This window comes from Festucalex cinctus, chromosome 15 (assembly GCF_051991245.1).
Source record: "Festucalex cinctus isolate MCC-2025b chromosome 15, RoL_Fcin_1.0, whole genome shotgun sequence".
Taxonomy (NCBI): Eukaryota; Metazoa; Chordata; class Actinopteri; order Syngnathiformes; family Syngnathidae; genus Festucalex; species Festucalex cinctus.
Window position 1 is genome coordinate 26,933,648 of NC_135425.1, and position 18,739 is coordinate 26,952,386.

An 18,739-nucleotide genomic window follows, 5' to 3' on the forward strand; every position below is an offset into this window, starting at 1 on the left:
TTTTTTTTTTTTTTTTGTGAGTTTGTTTAGCAATAAAGTTGTTTCTTTCAAACGTCTCAGTTTAGATGAGTTGCATGCAACACTCGATGTTGACTCATTTTTATAAAATTTTTATTTTTTGCCATTTCCTCTTTTTTTATCCCCCAACTTTATTTGACAAAATGTAGTTTACAATAAACAACATTTGTTACCACTGAAACGTTAGACTGACAAAATAAAAATAAATGTGTTTGTCACTAAAAGCGAGTTGCTGGCGTTTCGTTTTCCCTCGAACTCAGCAATTCCCCCGTGACGTAAGTTGATACCTGTGAGTGGGCGTGGCCAGGCTGCTGCCTTCTCAAGGTGTGGTTGCTGACTGTTTAGTGTTTTTCACAGAGAGGAAACATCAACCCGGCGGTGGACCAAGTTTCAGGTGAGCAGCTTCGGCTTATTCGTTTGCAATTTTTATTTTTTTGCCTTTTGGAATCAAGTTTTGCTGTTTCTGTTTTTTCCTTTGTATGTTGTTTTTGTGTCGTAATCCTTCGCACTTTCGAGTGTGCGCTTGTTGTTGACTACATTGCTTAATGTTTTGTTTTTTTAATGGCGTAAATTCAGCTTTTATTTGTAGATTAGAAATAATTGTAATAACACAAATTTATTCAATTGTGAGTCTTCAAAAAAAGAGACAAAAAAACTATTAGCATTGCTGAAGATAGTTGTTATGAATGTTATTTATTTATTTAATAATGCCCCCCCCCCACTGACGTGTGTGGTGTTTACACTAACAACATGTCGGTGAACGGAGCGTATCTGCTTTCTTGTTGTGGAACTCGGTTTCCTTGTCCAAAGTGGACATTTTGCTGTGACCGTCAACTCGCCACTTTAGCGCTGTTTTGCCCTGAATGGCGCGAGAATTACAGTACAAGTACAAACAAATTCTGCGTACTACCTCGTGCTCCAGATTATGAATCCAATCCCGCATTCTACATCAAAAAAAACAAAACTTTATTTTTTATTTTTTATTTTTGCGCAGAAACTCAAGCAAAGCAGAATCAGCATCAGCATCAGCAGCGATGTCCAGCAGGCCCAACGGGAGTCCGCCGCCCTACGAGTCGGATGGCTAGTAAGTGCTATCATATTATGCTAGCCGCTTTGCTAACAAATGAATCTTCTCAATCTCCAAATAAGAAGCTTCAGGCAGTTTATTTGTCGCTCCCACTTGAAGTTGACTGTGACAGCGACCCATAAAACAAAAGAGAATGTAAGGTGGTGTTTTTCAACACCAAAATGCTCAAACTAATGAAATAACAGCATTCAATCCGCTAGCTTAATGCTAACGACTAATACCGTGAAACACCTTAGACAGTGTTTGTATTATTTATTTATTTGTTTATATTTTTATATAATCCGCACAGACATAGACTTTGTGGGAGAAAAAACGAGATAAAAGTGAATGTTTGAAATTACTGGCACTAAAGCACAACTTTTATCCCAGCGAACCTTCTTCACTCACTTCCACAATTACTTCCTTGGCACCAAGATGGAGGCAAAACATTACTTTTGTCTAAATGAAGCTCCTTAACTCCCTTCAAAATAGTTCCATGGCACCAACATGCTATGAGATGGTGGCGGCCAAGCACTATTTTTGTCCCAATGAAGCTCCTTAGCTCACTTGAACATAGTTTCTTTGCAGAATCTCGTTTTTTGTTTTTTTGTTTGTTTCCTGCCCCAATTTAATGCTAGCGAACGCTGTGGTTTCTTTCTCTCCCCTCCCGCGGCAGCAACGCGCCCCCGCAGCCGGCGTACTCGTACTACCCGGACGACGAGTTCCAGCACTTCTACCGCTGGACGTCGCCGCCGGGCGTGCTGAAGCTGATGTCCATCGTGGCCATCGTGCTGTGCGTGGCCATCTTCGCCTGCGTGGCCTCCACGCTGGCCTGGGACTCGCAGGGGGCGCTGTCGGGCTTCGGCGGCGGCTCGTACGGCGCCGGCTACCCGGGGAGCTACGCCGGCGGCGGCGGCGGCACCTTCGGCGGCGGCGCCTACGGAGCCGCCAACAACTACGGCTACGGCGGCCTGGGCGGCAACTACAACGACCCGCGCTCGGCCAAGGGCTTCATCATCGCCATGGCCGCCATCACCTTCGTGCTGGCGCTGGCCGTCTTCATCGTGACGGTGTCGCACCGGCGCGTGGCGCAGAGCCGCAAGTTCTACCTGGCGGTGGCGGTGGCGTGCGGCGTGCTGGCCGTGCTGATGCTGATCGCCGCCATCGTGTACCTGATGGCCGTCAACCCCGCGGCGCAGTCGCAGGGCTCCGCCTACGGCAGCCAGATCGCCGGCCTGTGCGCGCAGTACCAGCGGCCGCAGGCGGCCGGCGTCTTCGTCAACCAGTACCTCTACCACTACTGCGTGGTCGAGCCGCAGGAGGTGAGCACAAGGAACTTTGTTCCGCTTCTTCTTTCATACTTGCGTGGATTAATTTTTTTTTTTAACCTGTCACCGGTCTGATCGTCTTCAGTTGCTGGTGTCGCTGGAAAATGTTTCATTTTCAGAATTTCACATGATTTTTTTTTACACATTAACTACACGTTGGCAGGATTCTCACTTCTGTGAAAATTCAGAATCTTTCTCTCAAAATTCAGATTTTAAAGTGAAAATTCCAAGAATTTAATCGAAACAATTTGATTTGAGAGAATTCCGATTTTTAATTTGTAAATTCTGATTGAGAATTCTGACATTGATCTCAAAATTCTGACTTTTAAAGTGAGAATTCTGATTTTAAAGATTTCACATTTTAGTCTCCAAATTCTGATTTTAAAGTGAAAATTCAAAGAATTCGGACTTTAATCTAAAAAAATGATTTTAGAGAATTCTAACTTTAATTGTAAATTCTGACTTTAACCTAAAAATTGTTTTAACCTCAAAATTCTGACTTTAAGAGTTCAAATGTTTCTGACTTTAATCATAAAATTTTCACTTTAATCTAAAAATTCTGACTTTAAAATCCAAATTCCAACTTTAATCTCAATTTTGATTTTAGAGAATTCTGACTTTAAAAATTCTAATTGAGAATTCTTTTAATCTCAAAATTCTCACTTCAATCGCAAATTCTGACTTTAATCTCAAAATTGTCATTTTAATCTCAGAATTCTGACTAATCTTAAAATTCTGTCGTTAAAAGCGGGAATTCTGACTTTATTTAATCAAAATTCTTTCAAGATTTCTGACGTTAATCTCAGAACTCTGAATTTAAAAGTGATCATTCTAAAATAAAAATAAAAATCCTGCCAAATCCATTTGCAAAAATCACTTTCTACCCAATTAATCAATAGACGGCATGATTGATTCTAAAAATGTCGAGCGAGCAAACGTAAAATGTTTGAATGCGATCACTTTGTGGGCGCAGAGAGGGGGTGTGCACACTTTTGCGAGCGCGTCCTCCGTCCTTGGCGTTGCCGTCGCTTGACGTTTCCGGTGCGCGTGTGCAGGCCATCGCGGTGGTGTTTGGCTTCCTGGTGGCCGCCGCCCTCATCATCATGCTGGCGTTTGCCGTCAAGACGCGCAAGAAGATCGGCGAGTTTGGCAAGAGCAACATCTTGTGGAAGCGCGTCAAAGTGCTGGAGGAGGCCGAACCCCCGCAGGACGTCGAGGAATGGGTGAGCGCGCGCCGACGCAAAAAATCCAATCGCATCCATTTGGGGGGGAAACATATCAAATTGACCATATTTGGACATTTACACCCGCCAATACGACTTGTTGGTCATGTTCACTGTCCCCCGTCAAAGGCAAGTCAAAGTCAGATGTGGCGGCCATGTTGGCAGGGGCAACATACTCAACATAGGCAATGAATAGACATATGTGGCGGCCATGTTGGTCATGTCGACTGTGCCCCATCAAAGGCAATTAAAAGTCAGATGTGGCGGCCATGTTGGCAGGGGCAACTTCCCTTCATAGTAAACAGATGTGTGCCAGCTATTTCGGGAGAGTTGACATCCCAATCAAATGCAATGAATGTCCTATGTGGCGGCCATGTTGGCAGGGGCACCATTCTCATTAAAGGCAATGAATAGACAAATGTGGCGGCCATGTTGGGAGCGTTGACTGTCCCATTAAAGGCAATAAATAGACATAAGTGTCGGCCATATTGGCAGGGTCTGCGTCCAAGCCAAAAGGCAATGCAATGGGCATATGTGGCAGCCATGTTGGCAGTGGTGACCATCCCATCAAAGACAGCGAATGATCATATGTGGCGGCCATATTGTCAGGGGCAACGTTCTCATCATAGTTAATGAATAATCATATGTGGCGGGCGGCTATATTGGCAGGGTTGACGTTCCCGCCAAAAGGCAGTGCAATGGGCATGTGTGGCGGCCATGTTGGCAGGGGTGACCATCCCATCAAAGATAACGAACGATCATATGTGGCAGCCATATTGGCAGGGGAAACTGTCCCATCAAATTTAAAAAAAAAAAACTATTTGTCCCTAGAGGGCAATTGAAGGCACATAGAGGAGCAGGTACAAATGTTGGCAGGGGCAACGTTCCCATCACAGTCTATAGAAATGATGGACGTTAGCTTAGCATCACCCGAGACAATTGAAAATGGGTGTCACATTTATCTATTCATATCGATGCTTGTTTTTTACTTATTGTGTACATACATGTCTCTCAAATGTGCTGTGTTGACGTTGGTATAGTACACACAGTTGTTGTTTTTTAACCAATCATGATGGAGGTGAAAAAAAAAAGTGACTGTCTGCACGCCATTATCATTTAAAAAAAAAAAAAAAAGTGCTTTCGCTTTTAACGGACGACCCTTCACCCTTTTAGTCATTAAATCCAGATTCTGCTGCATATTTTTCAGTGGGAAGAACGATGTCGCATATTTACTTTGATACAAAAGTTTACTCAAATACACAAAAAGAACCACAATGGAACTTCCTCTTGTTTTGGTGGAAATCACAATTTGCAATTCTAATGCTTGTCACGGGCCACTTGTCCATGTATCGTTTTTGTACAAGTGTTGTGGTGCAGTCGAGTGTGCGTGGGAAGTCATATTTCAAGCGGTCGGACCAGTTTGGTGGCTGTCGGTGTGTGAAGGAGGAGGGGGGATGGGGGGGCGAAACGGGGGAGGGGGAGTTCTGGATGGCCGCCCGTGTTGGTTTCAAGGCGTGTCGCCGTGGTGACGTCGACAGTTTCATTCTCATAATGTCACATTCTCAACTCACTCCAGAAGAATGATTATTAGACAGCGTTGAAAAAACAAGTACACGCTCGGCAAGTTGTTTTCAAGTCGCGTCAGCTGACGTGACGGGTCCGCGCACGATCCTCATTCCAGCGGCCAACTTTGCGAGAGAAAAAAAAAAATAAAATTCTAGACTTTTCTCTGGAAATAAAGTCGAACTTTACAGAAAAAAAATAGAAGTCGTCATTTTAAAAGAAGAGTTTTTTTTAAATCTTTTTATTTTAATAAAAAAAAGTTTGTTTTTTCTCTAAGTCATTTTGTTTATTTTTTTTCACCAGGAAAGAGTAAGAATTTTACTATTTTATGTCAAAATAATAATAATAATAAAAAAAATTGTGGGATTTTTCAGGGTGTGATTTTTCTATAGTTGTAATTTTTGTGTAAAAAAAAAAAACATACGGTGAAATTATCTTTGAGATTTTTCTCTGGAGATAGAATCCAACTTTAGAGAAAAAAAATTAAAAGTGGTCATTTTAAAGGAAAAGTCTTTTTTTTTTTTTCTTCATTTTTTAGAATCTTTTTTTCAAATTTTTTTATTTTTTTTTTGTAGTATAATTTTTGTAAAAAATAAAAAATTAATAAAAGGTCTTGTTTTCACGCATATTGAACTTTTGTTTTGTTGTTGTTTTTTTCCTTCTCAGGTGAACAACGTGTCGGTGCCGGCCGAGGAAGTTCCCATGGCCGACTACCCGGAGAAGCTTCGCGGCTCCCGAAGTCGCCTGGACGACGCAGACGACGACTACTACAGCAAACCTCCCTACGAATACACGCCGCCGTCAGTAACCGCAACACGCACACACACACACAATCGCGCGTGGAATGAGGATGAGGAGGAGGAGGATGATGATGATGATGATGATGTCATCGCGTCAAATGCGTGCAATGCTGACTCATTCATACAAAGCAAAACAAACAAGTTTCAGATTGTTTTTTCTTTTTTTTTTTTCCATTTTTTACATTTTTTTTCTTTTTTTGAGAGCTCAGTATTCATTTGGCAGCTTTGTGGCGTCAATGTGTCATTGTTCTCTTTTTTTTCTTCTTTTCCTCTTTTTCTTTTCTTTCTTTGTTTCCCTCTATTTTTTCCTCTTTTCTTTTTTCTCTTTTTCTTTTTTCCCCTCTTTTCTTTATTTCCTCTAATTTCTTTTTCCTTTCTTCACCTTTTTTTCCCCTTTTCCCCTCCTCTTTCTTTTTTCTTTATAATTTCTTTCCGTGTGTGCTCGCGTGTTTGTGCTCACGAACTCACCTGAAGTCGTAAGAAGTTCAAGCTCATCGTTGCGCAACGTGTGTGTGTGTGTGTGTGCGTCAGGCCGGTGGAGAACGTGCAGCCCGTGCGCAACGGCGTCCCTTCCGGCGCCGGCTCGGACGTTCCCAGCTCGACCAGCAGGAGGCGCGGCGACCCCGACGCCGACTACGCCTCGTCGGGAGACGAGCTGGATGACGACGACGCCGACTTCTACAGGTGAAGGCGCCTTCTCAAAAGGCGGCGGCGCGCGCACGAACACGTTTTTGTTTTGTTTTGTTTCACGCTGACGTCGTCTTCCTCAGCGAGTTCCCGCGCATCGCCAACGAGCAGGAGCGAAACGAGTACAAGCGAGAGTTCGACCGCAATCACCACGAGTACAAAGACCTCCAGGCCGAGCTGGACGCCGTCAACAAGAAACTCAGCGACATCGACCGGGAACTGGACGGCCTGCGGGACGGAAGTCCGCAGTACCTGGTCAGCATAAAAAAAAAAAAAATCGCCAGTTTACACCTTATATGGCACAGAAAGTCGGCCATTTTGTTTCAAAACTGCCAATTTTGCGTCAATTTGGTCGTTGCCAGGCGACTTCGGAATGTTTTGAAAATTCAGCCCCTGAAGCCAGTTTGACTTAGAGACATGAAATTTGGTAGACATGTCTATCATGAGTAGACCCACAAAAAAGTCTCAGGACGCCATGCCTGAAAACACACAGGAAGTCAGCCATTTTGTTTCAAAACTGACAATTTAGCATCAATTTGGTCATTGCCAGGCGACTTCTGAATGTTTTGAAAATTCAGCCCCTGAAGCCAGTTTGACTTAGAGACATGAAATTTGGTAGACATGTCTATCATGAGTAACCCCACAAAAAAGTCTTAAGGCACCATACCTGAAAAGACACAGAAAGTCGGCCATTTTGTTTCAAAACCACCAATTTAGTGTCAATTTGGTCGTTGCCAGGCGTCTTTCCAGTGTTTTGAAAATTCAGCCCTCAAAGCCAGTTTGACTTCGAGACATGAAATTTGGTAGACGTGTCTATCATGAGTAGACCCACCAAAAAGTCTCAAGAAGCCATCCCTGAAAACACACACGAAGTCTGGCATTTTGTTTTGAAGCGGCCATTTTCGGCTCATTTCAAGGTGCCATTGAAAGACACCAAGTCAACAGGTCAAACTACTGCACAAGTAAATATGATGATGATAATAATAATGTTTTCCACTAGGATGCGCTTGACGAGTACAACAGAATCAAGGACATGAAAAAGGTGAGTAAATGTCAGTCATTGTTTAGTACACAAATGGACAACCATTGAATTCAAAACATGTTATTAAAGCACTGTAACATGACGTCTACATTGGATTGGGTGATTCTTTTGGCTTACCACTAGAGGGAGCCCGCCTAGCTTTGACAATGAATGTGGTTTGTTGCATTTTTAGTCGTCGGACTATCGCGCCAAGAAGCGGCGAAGCAAATACCTGAAGGCCAAACTCAACCACATCAAGAAGATGGTCAGCGACTACGACCGCAGACCGATGACATCATAATCAACACCAACAAATGTTTGTATTGCGAGTACGGGCTGTCAAGTGTAATCGAAAGTGACAGACCGCCCAATTCTTCTTGCAAGCGACAAACTCTTTGCGTACAAAAAGCACAAACAAGCTAAGTTTGAATATTTTTAACGATCAACTTTTGCATGAAATTGTATTTGTATTTGCATTTTCTCAAATGTTATTGTTTGCATCATTTGCATGAATTTTAAAATGTTTATCTCAATTTGTATCAGGTGGGATTTTTTTTAAGTTGTGTACTTTTACTCTGGTTCTTGTTTTTTTACAACAATAAAATATTTACTTTTTTTTTATTGCCGTTTTTGATCGTATTTCATTTCTGGAGAGAATTGCTAAATTATTTTTTTTAGTGATGAAATTGTGCTGGCGTGGCAAAACGCTAATTTGTCACAGGTGTGAAATCCAGGTGGGGTGTAACCCTGGTCAGAATTGATCAAACATCATAAAATAAGAGCCTGTTAATAAAAACTGTCATTAAGAAATTACTTTAACTGGGAAAAACTAAACAGATTAACATGGTGTAAAATGTTTTAAATTATTAAAACCTGCACATTCCTAATGTTACTAATGTTTTTGTATTCATAAAATGATTAAACTATGTGTACACTCTTACTTTGAAAGGCCCGTGATTCTGAAGAGTTTTTGTACGGTGAAAGTTATTTTTGTGTTTCCACGCCGTCCTTACGGTGACGTACACGTTATTAAGCGGCACTTTGTGAGTTAAAAGTTGTATTTTGTTTTTATATAATGAACCTGTTAATATTATTTGTAGTAGGGATGGATAAACCGAGGCTTTCCGAAACAATGAACCACGTTCGAGGCAATTGCCCTAAACGAAACGAACGAAACAAAATTTTTTTTAATGATTGATAATTATTTTGGCTAAATTTCATATACACAAATCTAAAGTTAGTCATTCAAGACCTTTGTTTTTAGTTTTTGAATTGGAAACCAAACAATACATTAATACAATATTGAACTCGACAAACAAGAAAACAATGAGAACTGTGGCTTTATGCTTTTTTTTTTTTTTTTTTTTTTTTATAAATGTTTTTAAGTAACCCCCTGGCGTATTTGTTTTTTGGTTTTCCTTGTATTAATAACGTGTGTGTGAAGTGTTCTCAAGTTCTTTGAATAACTTGTTTAAAATTATACAATTAAAAATAAATTATGACCGCAAAAATATGACGTCACAGCCACGCCGCCATTGTAACGGAAATTGTCACCACGCATACGCGAAGAACTTCCGGTCAATACAACCTGTTAGCCATTTTAGCATTTTCCTCCTTCTCGTCGTTGCTTTGTAATAGTTGTTAAACGTTCCCATTTTCGACGTGAACAAAACCTTTTTTTTTTTTTCTTCCCCAATCCCACATCGACCAGAAGCAGCTCGCTCGCGTGTTGAGCGCAGCAGACGCCTCGTTGCTAAGATGGCGGCCGACCGCCGCGAGGACAAAGGTACGTGTGAGCTCGGATAGCTTCTTCGCTGGCGTTAGCCTGTTAGCTTTTCTTTGTTGTATGGAGCCTTTTTGTGTGGCCAATCAGGTTATTGAAGTATGATTATTGTTATTGGTCACTCGTCGACACGTGTATATCGCCGCACAACGGCAGCTGGGGATTGGGACAGTTTTCGTTTTCTTAAAAAAACAAACAAAAACAAAAAAACTAAAACTAAAAAAAAAACACCTGGACTTGTTCCAAACAAATTAATAATGTTGTCACCTACGTTAACTACAAGTACAAATTCTGCGCCAGTGAATGTGTGCGCCTTATTCGAATCACTTTCTGTACATTTTACTTAAAACGTTTAACTACAATTTTTTTTGACATCTTAATTGATAAAGACTTACATTTCTGAAATAATTCAACTTGTTTTTTTAGCCTATTGTTCAAATATTTTTCTTTTTTTTTGTGTGTGCAAATATTCATTATTTTAATCTTTCAAGGAATGGTCCCCATCACACTATGAATACAACACAACAATTTTCTCTTTCAGCATTTTCTTGATGGCCAAATATAAGTCCTCTCCTCTCGTATGTGTTTTCAAAGCTGCGATCCACCAAAATGACCTCTATAAATGTTTTAGTCTCCTGAAGTTGCTCTCCTTTCGCTCCAAATAGTGTCTGCCATTGATTTCAAACATTCTTCGAGCATTCAAGAGTCAGTAAAAGGATTTATGCAAGTGCCCAAAATCCAATGCGCGCGTAGTGAGCACTCGTAGGCAGATGCACGGGTCTCGTAGCCCTCGATACTGGTAAAATGAAAGCATATGTTTCATTCCATTCACTTTTCAGTGTCTACTTTTCTGACAACGCCAACTTAATCACGTTTTTCGTGAGAAAGCGTGCACTCCGAGAAACAAACAAAAGTTTGCAAGCTCTGTCAAAGGACCCCGACGGACTCAGGCATAGCTGCCCTTGCATGCACCTATTAAAAAATCGTCTATCAGTAAAATTGAATATATTTCCTGCCCAGTACATATTCTTGGAGGTCCGGATTAAAGGGTCTCACTGAGTGTCCCCGGCGCTGAGATCTAACTCCTCATCAAATGACACGATAAAGAATCGTTCACCAAGTCGACCTACCTTTTCCTTTCCAGTCGTGCCGCCGTCTTACAACCGTGTGCATTTTTGTCTTCATCACCGCCACTGAAAATCTCCACTGAATTGATTTTTAAAAAATGAGTCTGTTAAGGGATGTCCTAACAAGATTGTGGCCTGGATTTTGTAATGTGTTAATTTGAGCATCCACCGGTCATGTTGCTCAAGTCGATTTTGTGCCGTGACAGATGGAGAGCTCAACGTCCTGGAAGACATTTTGACGGAAGTGCCGGATCAGGATGATGAGCTGTACAACCCGCAGACGGAGCGACATGCCACTGACAAGAAAGGTAGCGCCCCCGTTGGTCGCACTCGTTTTCCTCATCTTCCTTTTGACGTTTTCATTGCGTCACTTTTGCCGCGTTTGTCCGGTAGGAACGAAGCGGAAGAGCGAGCGTTCCGAGTGTCACGAGCGCAAGCGGCTACGGGGCTCGTCAGCGCACGCCCCGTCCAGGTCGTCGTCGGCCAATAAGAGAGGCTCGGGCGCCCCGCTCTCGTCCTCGTCCTCCAAGCGATCGGCCAGCAGCCCTCACAGGCGTCACGCCAGCGGCTACCGCGGCGGCTACGACGAGCGAAGGAGCCGCCGAGGAGCGAGAGACGACGGCCGCAGCCGCGGAGGAGAACGGGCCCGGCGCAGACGCTCGTCCAGGGACGGCGCCGTCAGACAGGTGTCTTTTGGCTTTGTGTGATGTCACCGGGAGTGTGACCATATATCGATTGTGATACTTTGTCTTCCAATAGATTATCAATATGTCTACGCAAGTACCACGATATTTGTAGTTAATATACAGCCACTATAACAGCTCCATTGTTGATTACTTAGTGAGCAGGTACTTGGCGGGCCACTAGGGGGAGCGCCTCATAAGAGTGGCGGGGAAATGGACGAAAGTCTTCAGGCAAAGAAGACTCATCATCTTAGATGATGATGATGATATTATTTTAGTTTTGCTATTTATTTAGGGTTAGGCTTGATTTATTATGTATTTCACTATTTTATATTTATTTATTCATATTATATGATTTTTTTATTCATACATATTATATTTATATTCTGAATTATTTAATTTTAATTGATTTTATTTTTATTTATTTTAATTATTTTATATTTACTATTTTATTATTTATTTCATTTATTATTATTAATTATTTTATTTTTATTATTTATTTAGGGTTAGGCTTTATTTTACTATTTTTTCCAAAATAAAAGCCGATGTTTGCAATTGGCTTATTTGAAAAAATAAAATGACTACTACTAGTAAATATCTGAATAATAAGGGGGGGGGGGGAATCTGTTTGATAGCCCCCGATATAAGTCACCCTCGATTTGGTATTTTAATTTCATTCGATCCATTATCTGAACTGTTTCATTTTTTTTTTGCCCAGAAAAGTGTTGCATCATTTTACAGTCGTTTTTTTTTTTTTTTTTTTTTTTTTTTTTTTTTTTGCAGAAGCGGGAAAGCAGCCCCTCCCACCAGCGCGAGGGCAACCGATCCGAAGAGGACGCGGCGCCCGAGTACGTGTCGGAGCAGCTCTCCGGAAGCTCCTCCCCCACCGCCGCCTCGCACGACGAGGAGCAAGAGGAGGAGGATGTAGAAGAAGAGGGGGAGGAGGAAGAGGAGGACGAAGATGACGGCGAGGAGGAAGAGGCGGAGGAGGAGGAAGACGAGGAGGAAGGAGAGAAGGAAGAGGACGGCGAGGAGGAGGAAGAGGAGTACGAGCGCCGCGGCGAAGGCAACGACTACGACACGCGCAGCGAGGCGGGAGATTCGCGCTCGGCGTCCTCCGTCAGTTTCTCGGACGACGGCGACTCGGCGCGCTCGGGCTCCGCCTCCGACGCCTCAGGTGAGGACGATTCATGATCGTCGCCGCCGTTTGTGACCGCCTCCTGTCGTCGTGCTTCGTGGCAGGTTCCGAGAAGAAGCGGGAGAAGCTTTCGTCGTCGGTGCGAGCCGTCAGTAAGTTCCCGACTCGCGTAGTCGAACGGTCGCCCGCACTTCCTGTTTTTTTAACTGAGCGCGTTTCCTTTTTTTCTTTTAGATCCCAGCAGTCACCTTCGCTACATCCTGCGCGAGTCGCGCTTCTTCGTCATCAAGAGCAACAACCACGAGAACGTCTCGCTGGCCAAAGCCAAAGTACGACTTTCTCACATGCGCTTTTCTTCCTTCCTTTCATGCCTACCTTTTTTTATTTTTCAAACTCCTTTCCATCCATTCTTTCCTTCCTCACTTCTATATACTTCTCCTTCCAACGGCATCAGTGCCGGCACTCCACGACCCTCCGGCCCGGAGATACAGGACCGCAAAATCAGCCACTCCACTCGCAGGAACTAACGCGTTTTGGGAGTTGCTTGGGCATATTTAATGCATAAATACAGTCCAACCACAAGCCTTTCTGTGGCAGAAGAAAAATGTTTTTGTTGTCCTCTGTACAATCTGGTGCAGCGCAGTTCCTTTGGGGTTGTTTTGCTGCCAGGCTGTCCTGCTCCTGCTGCTGCTGCTGCTGTTTGTCCGTGGGTTGAAATGTCTGGCGGCGGGAGGGGTTGAAAATTGTGAGGGTGGCGTTCGCGCTGAGCTAGTGACGTGAAAAACCGAAAAAGGTGGGGCTAGTGACGTGTAAAAGCGAGCTGCTAAAACAGCCCATTTGAGAGTGCTATTTGACCTACTTTGATACAAACGCCCATCGAAAAGGGAAACATGGATCGTTTATCTTAGAATTTGGGGACTTTGTCAGGCTGTAGGAAGACATATTTGTGACCAAAAACTCTCAAAAAGTGAACATTTTCCCTAAAACACATTTGAAAACATTTAAACAAAAAAATATTTCACTTTCCCTGAAAATGATTACCAAGTCCATCAAGCGGTTACTAATAGTCAATATCGGGGGAAAAAAATGTTGGTCAATCCCGAGTCCGCTTCCTTTTTATTCCTTTCTTCCTTCCTTTCTTGCCTTTCCTTCTCTCTTTCATTGTCTTTCCCTTTTTCTTTTCCTCATAGTTGACCCCCCTCCTTCCTTTCTTTGTGTCTGAATTCCGTCTTGTCGTCGTCGTGCAGGGCGTGTGGTCCACGCTGCCGGTCAACGAGAAGAAGCTGAACGCGGCTTTCCGCTCGGCTCGCAGCGTCATCCTGGTCTTCTCCGTCCGGGAGAGCGGAAAATTCCAAGGTGAGGACGAGGACGTGGTGAGGAGAAATTGAAGCGTCGTCCCCGATGACTTTGAAAGCCAACTTGTCCGTGCGTCAGGTTTCGCCCGCTTGGCTTCCGAGTCGCTTCACGGCGGCTCGCCCATCCACTGGGTGCTGCCCGCCGGCATGAACGCCAAGATGCTGGGCGGCGTCTTCAAGATCGACTGGCTGTGCAGGTGAGACGGCAGTCTAACTCCGCCCCCATGACGGCCGGGCTGGGCCACCTCACTTTTTTTTTTTTTTTTTTTGCTGGCTCTCCGCAGGCGGGAGCTTCCCTTCACAAAGACGGCTCACCTTTCCAACCCCTGGAACGAACACAAGCCCGTCAAGATCGGACGCGACGGACAAGTAATATTGTTTGTTTTGTTTTTTTTCTAGTTCTCCAACGGCTTTTTTTTCTCAACATGGTCCTGGTTGATCTCTTGTACTCTGCTGCCGCCTGCCGTGGCTTTGTGTAATAAGTACTTTTTTTTTGTTTTTGTGTTTTTTTGTTTTTTTAATTAAAAATGACCATGTATAGTAAGGCGATTTTTTTTTTTTAAATTAAAAACGACCATCTGTAGTAAGGTGTTTTTTTTTTTTTTTTTTTTTAAATTAAAACGACTATGTATAGGGTTAGGAAGCCGTTTTTTTTTTTTCTTTTTTTAATAATTAATTAAAAGTTGTTAAATGTGACTTGTTTTTGTTTTTTAGGAAATCCAGCCGGACGTGGGCGCCCAGCTGTGCGCTCTGTTCCCGTTGGACGAGAGCGTGGACATCCACCAGGTGGCCCGGCGCGTGCGTCACAAGCGTGAGACCCCGTCGGAAACGCGACCCCGCGGCCGCCCGCCGCTGCGCGATCCGGGAAGGTTAGCCAATCGCCAAGCTCCTCCTCCTCCTCCTCCCACTTCCACTTCCTGTCGTTCCCCCCACCGCGGCGGTGGCCCGCCGCCGGACGTCGGAGCGAATCCGCTCGGGCTTGTCGTTGCTCAGCCGAGCGCTCGCTGTTGGAGTTTTTCCCACCGGAGGGATGCACGGCGCAAGTTGAAATGGGTTCATGTTTGTTTGACTTTCTGTCTTTGCAGGAAGGTCACTCGTAGCCAGTTGAAGCTAGCCAAATCTAGATGGACTTTTCAGAATAAAAGCATTGGCTGGACTTGATGGAAGCAGGAAGGGAGAAAAAGAGAGAGAGAGGAGGGACTGTGATCTCCACATGGACTCTTTTGCTTTTCCAGGGTGGTCATTTGATGGGGGAGGGGTCACTGGACTGTCCGATGGGGGCGGGGAGGGGACAATTTGTCCAATCAGGTAAAAGATGGAACTGATCACATGACCCCCGCCCCATGAGAGAACACTTGCAAAAGTCTTGACGCGTGGCGCACACATGCACCAAACGAGGACGTTTTGTTGGGGCGTGTGTGCGTACGTGTTGCGTATTGATGGACTGAAAGCGTCTGGGGGGTTTTGAGGCTTTTCTTTGGTGACTGACAGGACTGCACCACCAGCACCATCATGACCCCCTCCCTCCAGCCTTTCAAAGTAAGAGCGTTGGTTTGAAAAAAAATCATGGACGCAGATGTGGAAACAAACTTTGTAGAAATCCAAAGTCCACTTTTACATCACAAGCGGTATGTTGAACCCCCCTCCCCAACAAGTTTTTTGTAAGTCACATTATCATTCCTATTTGCACTTGTTGTTGCTGCGTGGATTTGGACGCACTAAGATCCACTCGACGGGAGACTCGGGGACCGACCAAGTTGACTTCAGGAGCAGTGGGGGACAAATCGGGAAGACGAGCGACAAAACTGGGACCAACTCGGTGGAAAGTGCTAAGATTGTTCACCTGGGTCGACTTGAGGACTGGTGGGACCAAGCGGGATGACTCGCAGACCAATTCAATTGACTTCACTTAGGAATATTACCAGTGAGACTTTGAGCCCAACCAAGTTGACTTCAGGACCACTGGGACATCTCGGGGACTGACTACTTGTGGTGTTACTTTCATCAATGAAAACTAAACACAAATAATTTTGTCAACACACATTTTTCACCGGACTAAAACTAGATGAAAACCCTCATTTATAAATAACAGGGACTTAAATCAAGTATGCATTTTCTTCGACTAATGAGGGACAAAAGTGCCATGAGTAGCGTGTTAATTAGCATGAGCGGGTCAGGCGGAAGTAGAATTATTTGCTCATCTATAAAATGAAGCATAAGTCATTGTCAATCAAATCATTTTGAATCGAAAATCGATTCTGAATCGAATCGTGAGACAGTCAAAAGATTCCCACCCCTTCAACCAGGGTTAAAAAAAATAACAAGCGTGATTAAAAGGCGACTAATACTGAGACTGAATTTAAAAAATGGCGTTTAAAATGAACACTACTGACTCGTAGACTTAAGTGTCAGTGGGACCAACTGGGAAGAAACCTGTAGTGGACATCATGACCTGTAGGACACATTGCGAAGATGCAGAGCAGGAAAACAAAACAAAAAACAATGCGACAAAGCAAGAAGACTTTGGGTGCAGCTAAGTAGACTTGAGGAACAATCTTACAAAGTGGGAAGACTGTGGGACCAACTGTGTTAGACCCGAGCACCAGTGGGATCATTTTATTTTTTGAAAAAAAAAAAAATGCTCTGAAGGTTGAGTATTTATCTTTGTCTAGCAGCGAGCGAGCGAGCGTGCAGTTTGTCTTTACTTTTGTCCACTTGTCCACGTAGGCGTCGTCCAGAAGAGTACGACCTTCACGGCAGGAAGCGACCTCGGCCTGATTGTCCAGACTTCAACCAGCGATCAGGTTGTCAAATGACGGTCCCACAGAGGAAGCCTCAAATTGTCTTTTTGGATTTTTTTGCCACTCGCCTCCAGTTGGGACGACCCCGCGCGTCTGTCGTCGCACTCACTCACGCAACTATCTCGTTTGGTTTCCTTTTCAGGCTTCATCCCGGACCTGCGCAGCCAGCCGGTGGACAGGTGAGATGACCACAAAAAAAAAAAAAAAAGTTATGGAAGCGTTTTGCATTCACTTGGAAAGGAAGAAAATCTGTTTTTTGGGGAGCTTTGTTTTTTTTTTTTTTTTTTTTTTTTTTTTCAATCTTTTTTTCTGTTTTAAAATATTCAAATGGGGAAAAAATATTCTGAAATAATTAAATGATAAAAATGTTTTTCTGAGTATTTTTTTCTGTTTTACTGAATATTTTTTTGTCGTAAAATTTTTTTCAGAAAAACGGCAAAAAAATTCAGAAATAATTAAATAAAAATGATTTGCTGAAATTTTTTCTGTTTTACTGAATTTTTTTTCTGTCATTAAAAAAATTCAGAAAAATGGGAAAAAATATTCAGAAATAATGTTTTTCTGAATATTTTTTTCTGTTTTACTGAATTTTCTTCTGTCGTAAATGACAAAAAATATTCAGAAATAATTAAAAAAGAATGAGTTTTTTAATTTTTTTTCTCTTTTACTGAATATTTTCTTCTGTCATAAAAAATATTAAGAAAAACGGGGAAAATTATACAGAAATCAGGAGGAAAAAATTCTTAGAAAAACGGGGAAAAACATTATTCCAAAAAACAGAAAAAAAAGAGCACCAAACTTCTGTGTTGTTTCTTTCAAGTGAATCCAACAGCCTTCCGTAAGTATCAAATGATGTGGCTGAACAGTTTGTGCTTGTCTGTTTCTTGTGGCCACTTTTTCAGGCGTTTCTCCAACGTGAGACGTGACGTTTTCCTCAACGGGGTGAGTTCTAAATGTATGAGTTTAAAGCAATGTGATCAGATATATTAAATATGACACAAATCCGACTTTATAGGGTTAATTTTGAACTGTTGTGCAGCATCAAGCATCTTATACACGTGATTTAATAGTCATTTATTGTAAGATTTTTCAAAAATGGCTGACGAGTGCCCGCTATCGGTTTTCAACCAAGCAACCCCGGTTTGTTCGTTTCACCAAAATCTGTTAAAAGTCGGAGGCATAAAATGACGTGGACAATTATGCTAGATGCTAACGCTAAGCAACTATTCAGTCGCTTAAAAATAAATAAATAAATAAATAAAAAAGTCCAGTCGACCTCGGTGGGCGTGTCATTCCCACAAATGTTTTTGGCGTTGGCGTGACGGTTAACCCGGGTTCCCATTTGCCACACCAGTCTTACGACTACATGCGGGACTATCATCACAACGTGGGACCGCCGCCTCCTTGGCAGACGTTGGTAAGCCTTCTTGTCGCGTCCTCCCGTTTGCATCCTCCCCCGCGACGGGACTGACCTCGACGTCGTCGCCCTGTGAGCAGGCCACGTACCCCGGCGTGGAGCAGCCCGCCCCCCACCACCCTCCCTACTACCACCACAACCACCCGCCGCCGCCCCCCCACCACCAGGCGTACCATCACCACCACCACCCCATGCCGCCACACGAAGCCCCGCCCCCGCGCTTCCGAGACAAACAGCGAGCGGCGGCGCCGCCGCCGCATCGAGCCTTCCCGTCCAGTCCGGTGAGACTTCGCTATCGTTAAAATAAAAAAAAAGTCGACTTTAAGGGGGCTGCTGATCGGCTTTTTTGCTGGCTTGGGGCAGCACGACTACGACATGCGCGTGGACGACTTCCTGCGGCGGACGCAGGCGGTGGTGAGCAGCCGGCGGGAACGCGAGCGGCAGCGTGAGCGCGAGCGACTCGGGCCCAGGCGGGAGCGAGACCGGCCCAGGGACCGAGACCGCGACAAAGAGAGGGGGCGCTACCGCAGATGAGTGAGCAAAATACTTTCCTCTTCTGGCTTTGGGTTTGTTTATATATATATAAAAATAAAAATATAATATAATATAAATATATAAAAATCTCCGCCATGACAGCATTAAATCTCTCCCCTTTTTTAAATTAATTTATTTATTTTTACATATGTCCCCCATCTAGGTAAAGTGCTGTCCCAAATGAATTGCAAGAAT

At 43.6% G+C, this 18,739-nt stretch overlaps 2 protein-coding genes across 6 annotated transcripts in view; both read left to right on the top strand.

The window, feature by feature from the left end:
• The first annotated feature begins 252 nt into the window (after window positions 1-252).
• oclna (occludin a) lies at window positions 253-8,331 on the top strand. 3 transcript variants are annotated; one of them, XM_077496992.1, is made up of 9 exons: window positions 253-412; window positions 1,013-1,102; window positions 1,761-2,406; window positions 3,468-3,635; window positions 5,865-5,998; window positions 6,530-6,682; window positions 6,769-6,940; window positions 7,686-7,727; window positions 7,900-8,331. In XM_077496992.1, exons 2-9 carry the CDS (start codon window positions 1,053-1,055, stop codon window positions 8,005-8,007), a joined length of 1,473 nt encoding a protein of 490 aa, XP_077353118.1. In that variant the 5' UTR covers window positions 253-412; window positions 1,013-1,052; the 3' UTR covers window positions 8,008-8,331. The 3 variants fall into 3 exon arrangements, with proteins under 3 accessions (XP_077353118.1, XP_077353119.1, XP_077353117.1); XM_077496993.1 differs by lacking the exon at window positions 253-412 and adding an exon at window positions 447-495; XM_077496991.1 differs by lacking the exon at window positions 253-412 and adding an exon at window positions 779-904.
• Window positions 8,332-9,243: 912 nt separating this feature from the next.
• The window catches only part of ythdc1 (YTH N6-methyladenosine RNA binding protein C1), a 10,000-nt gene continuing 504 nt past the window's right edge, over window positions 9,244-18,739 (top strand). The window contains exons 1-17 of one of the 3 annotated variants that reach the window (XM_077496984.1): window positions 9,245-9,492; window positions 10,823-10,924; window positions 11,010-11,302; window positions 12,083-12,476; window positions 12,542-12,589; window positions 12,672-12,766; window positions 13,685-13,793; window positions 13,872-13,989; window positions 14,077-14,161; window positions 14,507-14,661; window positions 16,520-16,596; window positions 16,736-16,772; window positions 17,496-17,535; window positions 17,948-18,010; window positions 18,091-18,291; window positions 18,374-18,544; window positions 18,708-18,739. The exon at window positions 18,708-18,739 is cut by the window's right edge and continues 153 nt beyond it. In XM_077496984.1, coding sequence (XP_077353110.1) covers window positions 9,465-9,492; window positions 10,823-10,924; window positions 11,010-11,302; window positions 12,083-12,476; window positions 12,542-12,589; window positions 12,672-12,766; window positions 13,685-13,793; window positions 13,872-13,989; window positions 14,077-14,161; window positions 14,507-14,661; window positions 16,520-16,596; window positions 16,736-16,772; window positions 17,496-17,535; window positions 17,948-18,010; window positions 18,091-18,291; window positions 18,374-18,544 — 2,016 coding nt within the window. In that variant the 5' untranslated portion in view covers window positions 9,245-9,464 and the 3' untranslated portion in view covers window positions 18,708-18,739. Of the gene's footprint in view, window positions 9,493-10,822; window positions 10,925-11,009; window positions 11,303-12,082; window positions 12,477-12,541; window positions 12,590-12,671; window positions 12,767-13,684; window positions 13,794-13,871; window positions 13,990-14,076; window positions 14,162-14,506; window positions 15,421-16,519; window positions 16,663-16,735; window positions 16,773-17,495; window positions 17,536-17,947; window positions 18,011-18,090; window positions 18,292-18,373; window positions 18,545-18,707 lie in introns of those variants that run through there. The other 2 variants (XM_077496983.1, XR_013278671.1) reach the window with 2 other exon arrangements.

Excerpts from the sequence above, each read along its gene's own strand:
- oclna (XM_077496991.1), top strand. The coding sequence starts at position 882 with ATGGCGCGAGAATTACAGTACAA. Across the intron at positions 905-1,012 it reads GCGCGAGAATTACAGTACAA|AAACTCAAGCAAAGCAGAAT; the intron begins GTACAAACAAAT and ends ATTTTTGCGCAG. Across the intron at positions 6,683-6,768 it reads GACGACGCCGACTTCTACAG|CGAGTTCCCGCGCATCGCCA; the intron begins GTGAAGGCGCCT and ends CGTCTTCCTCAG.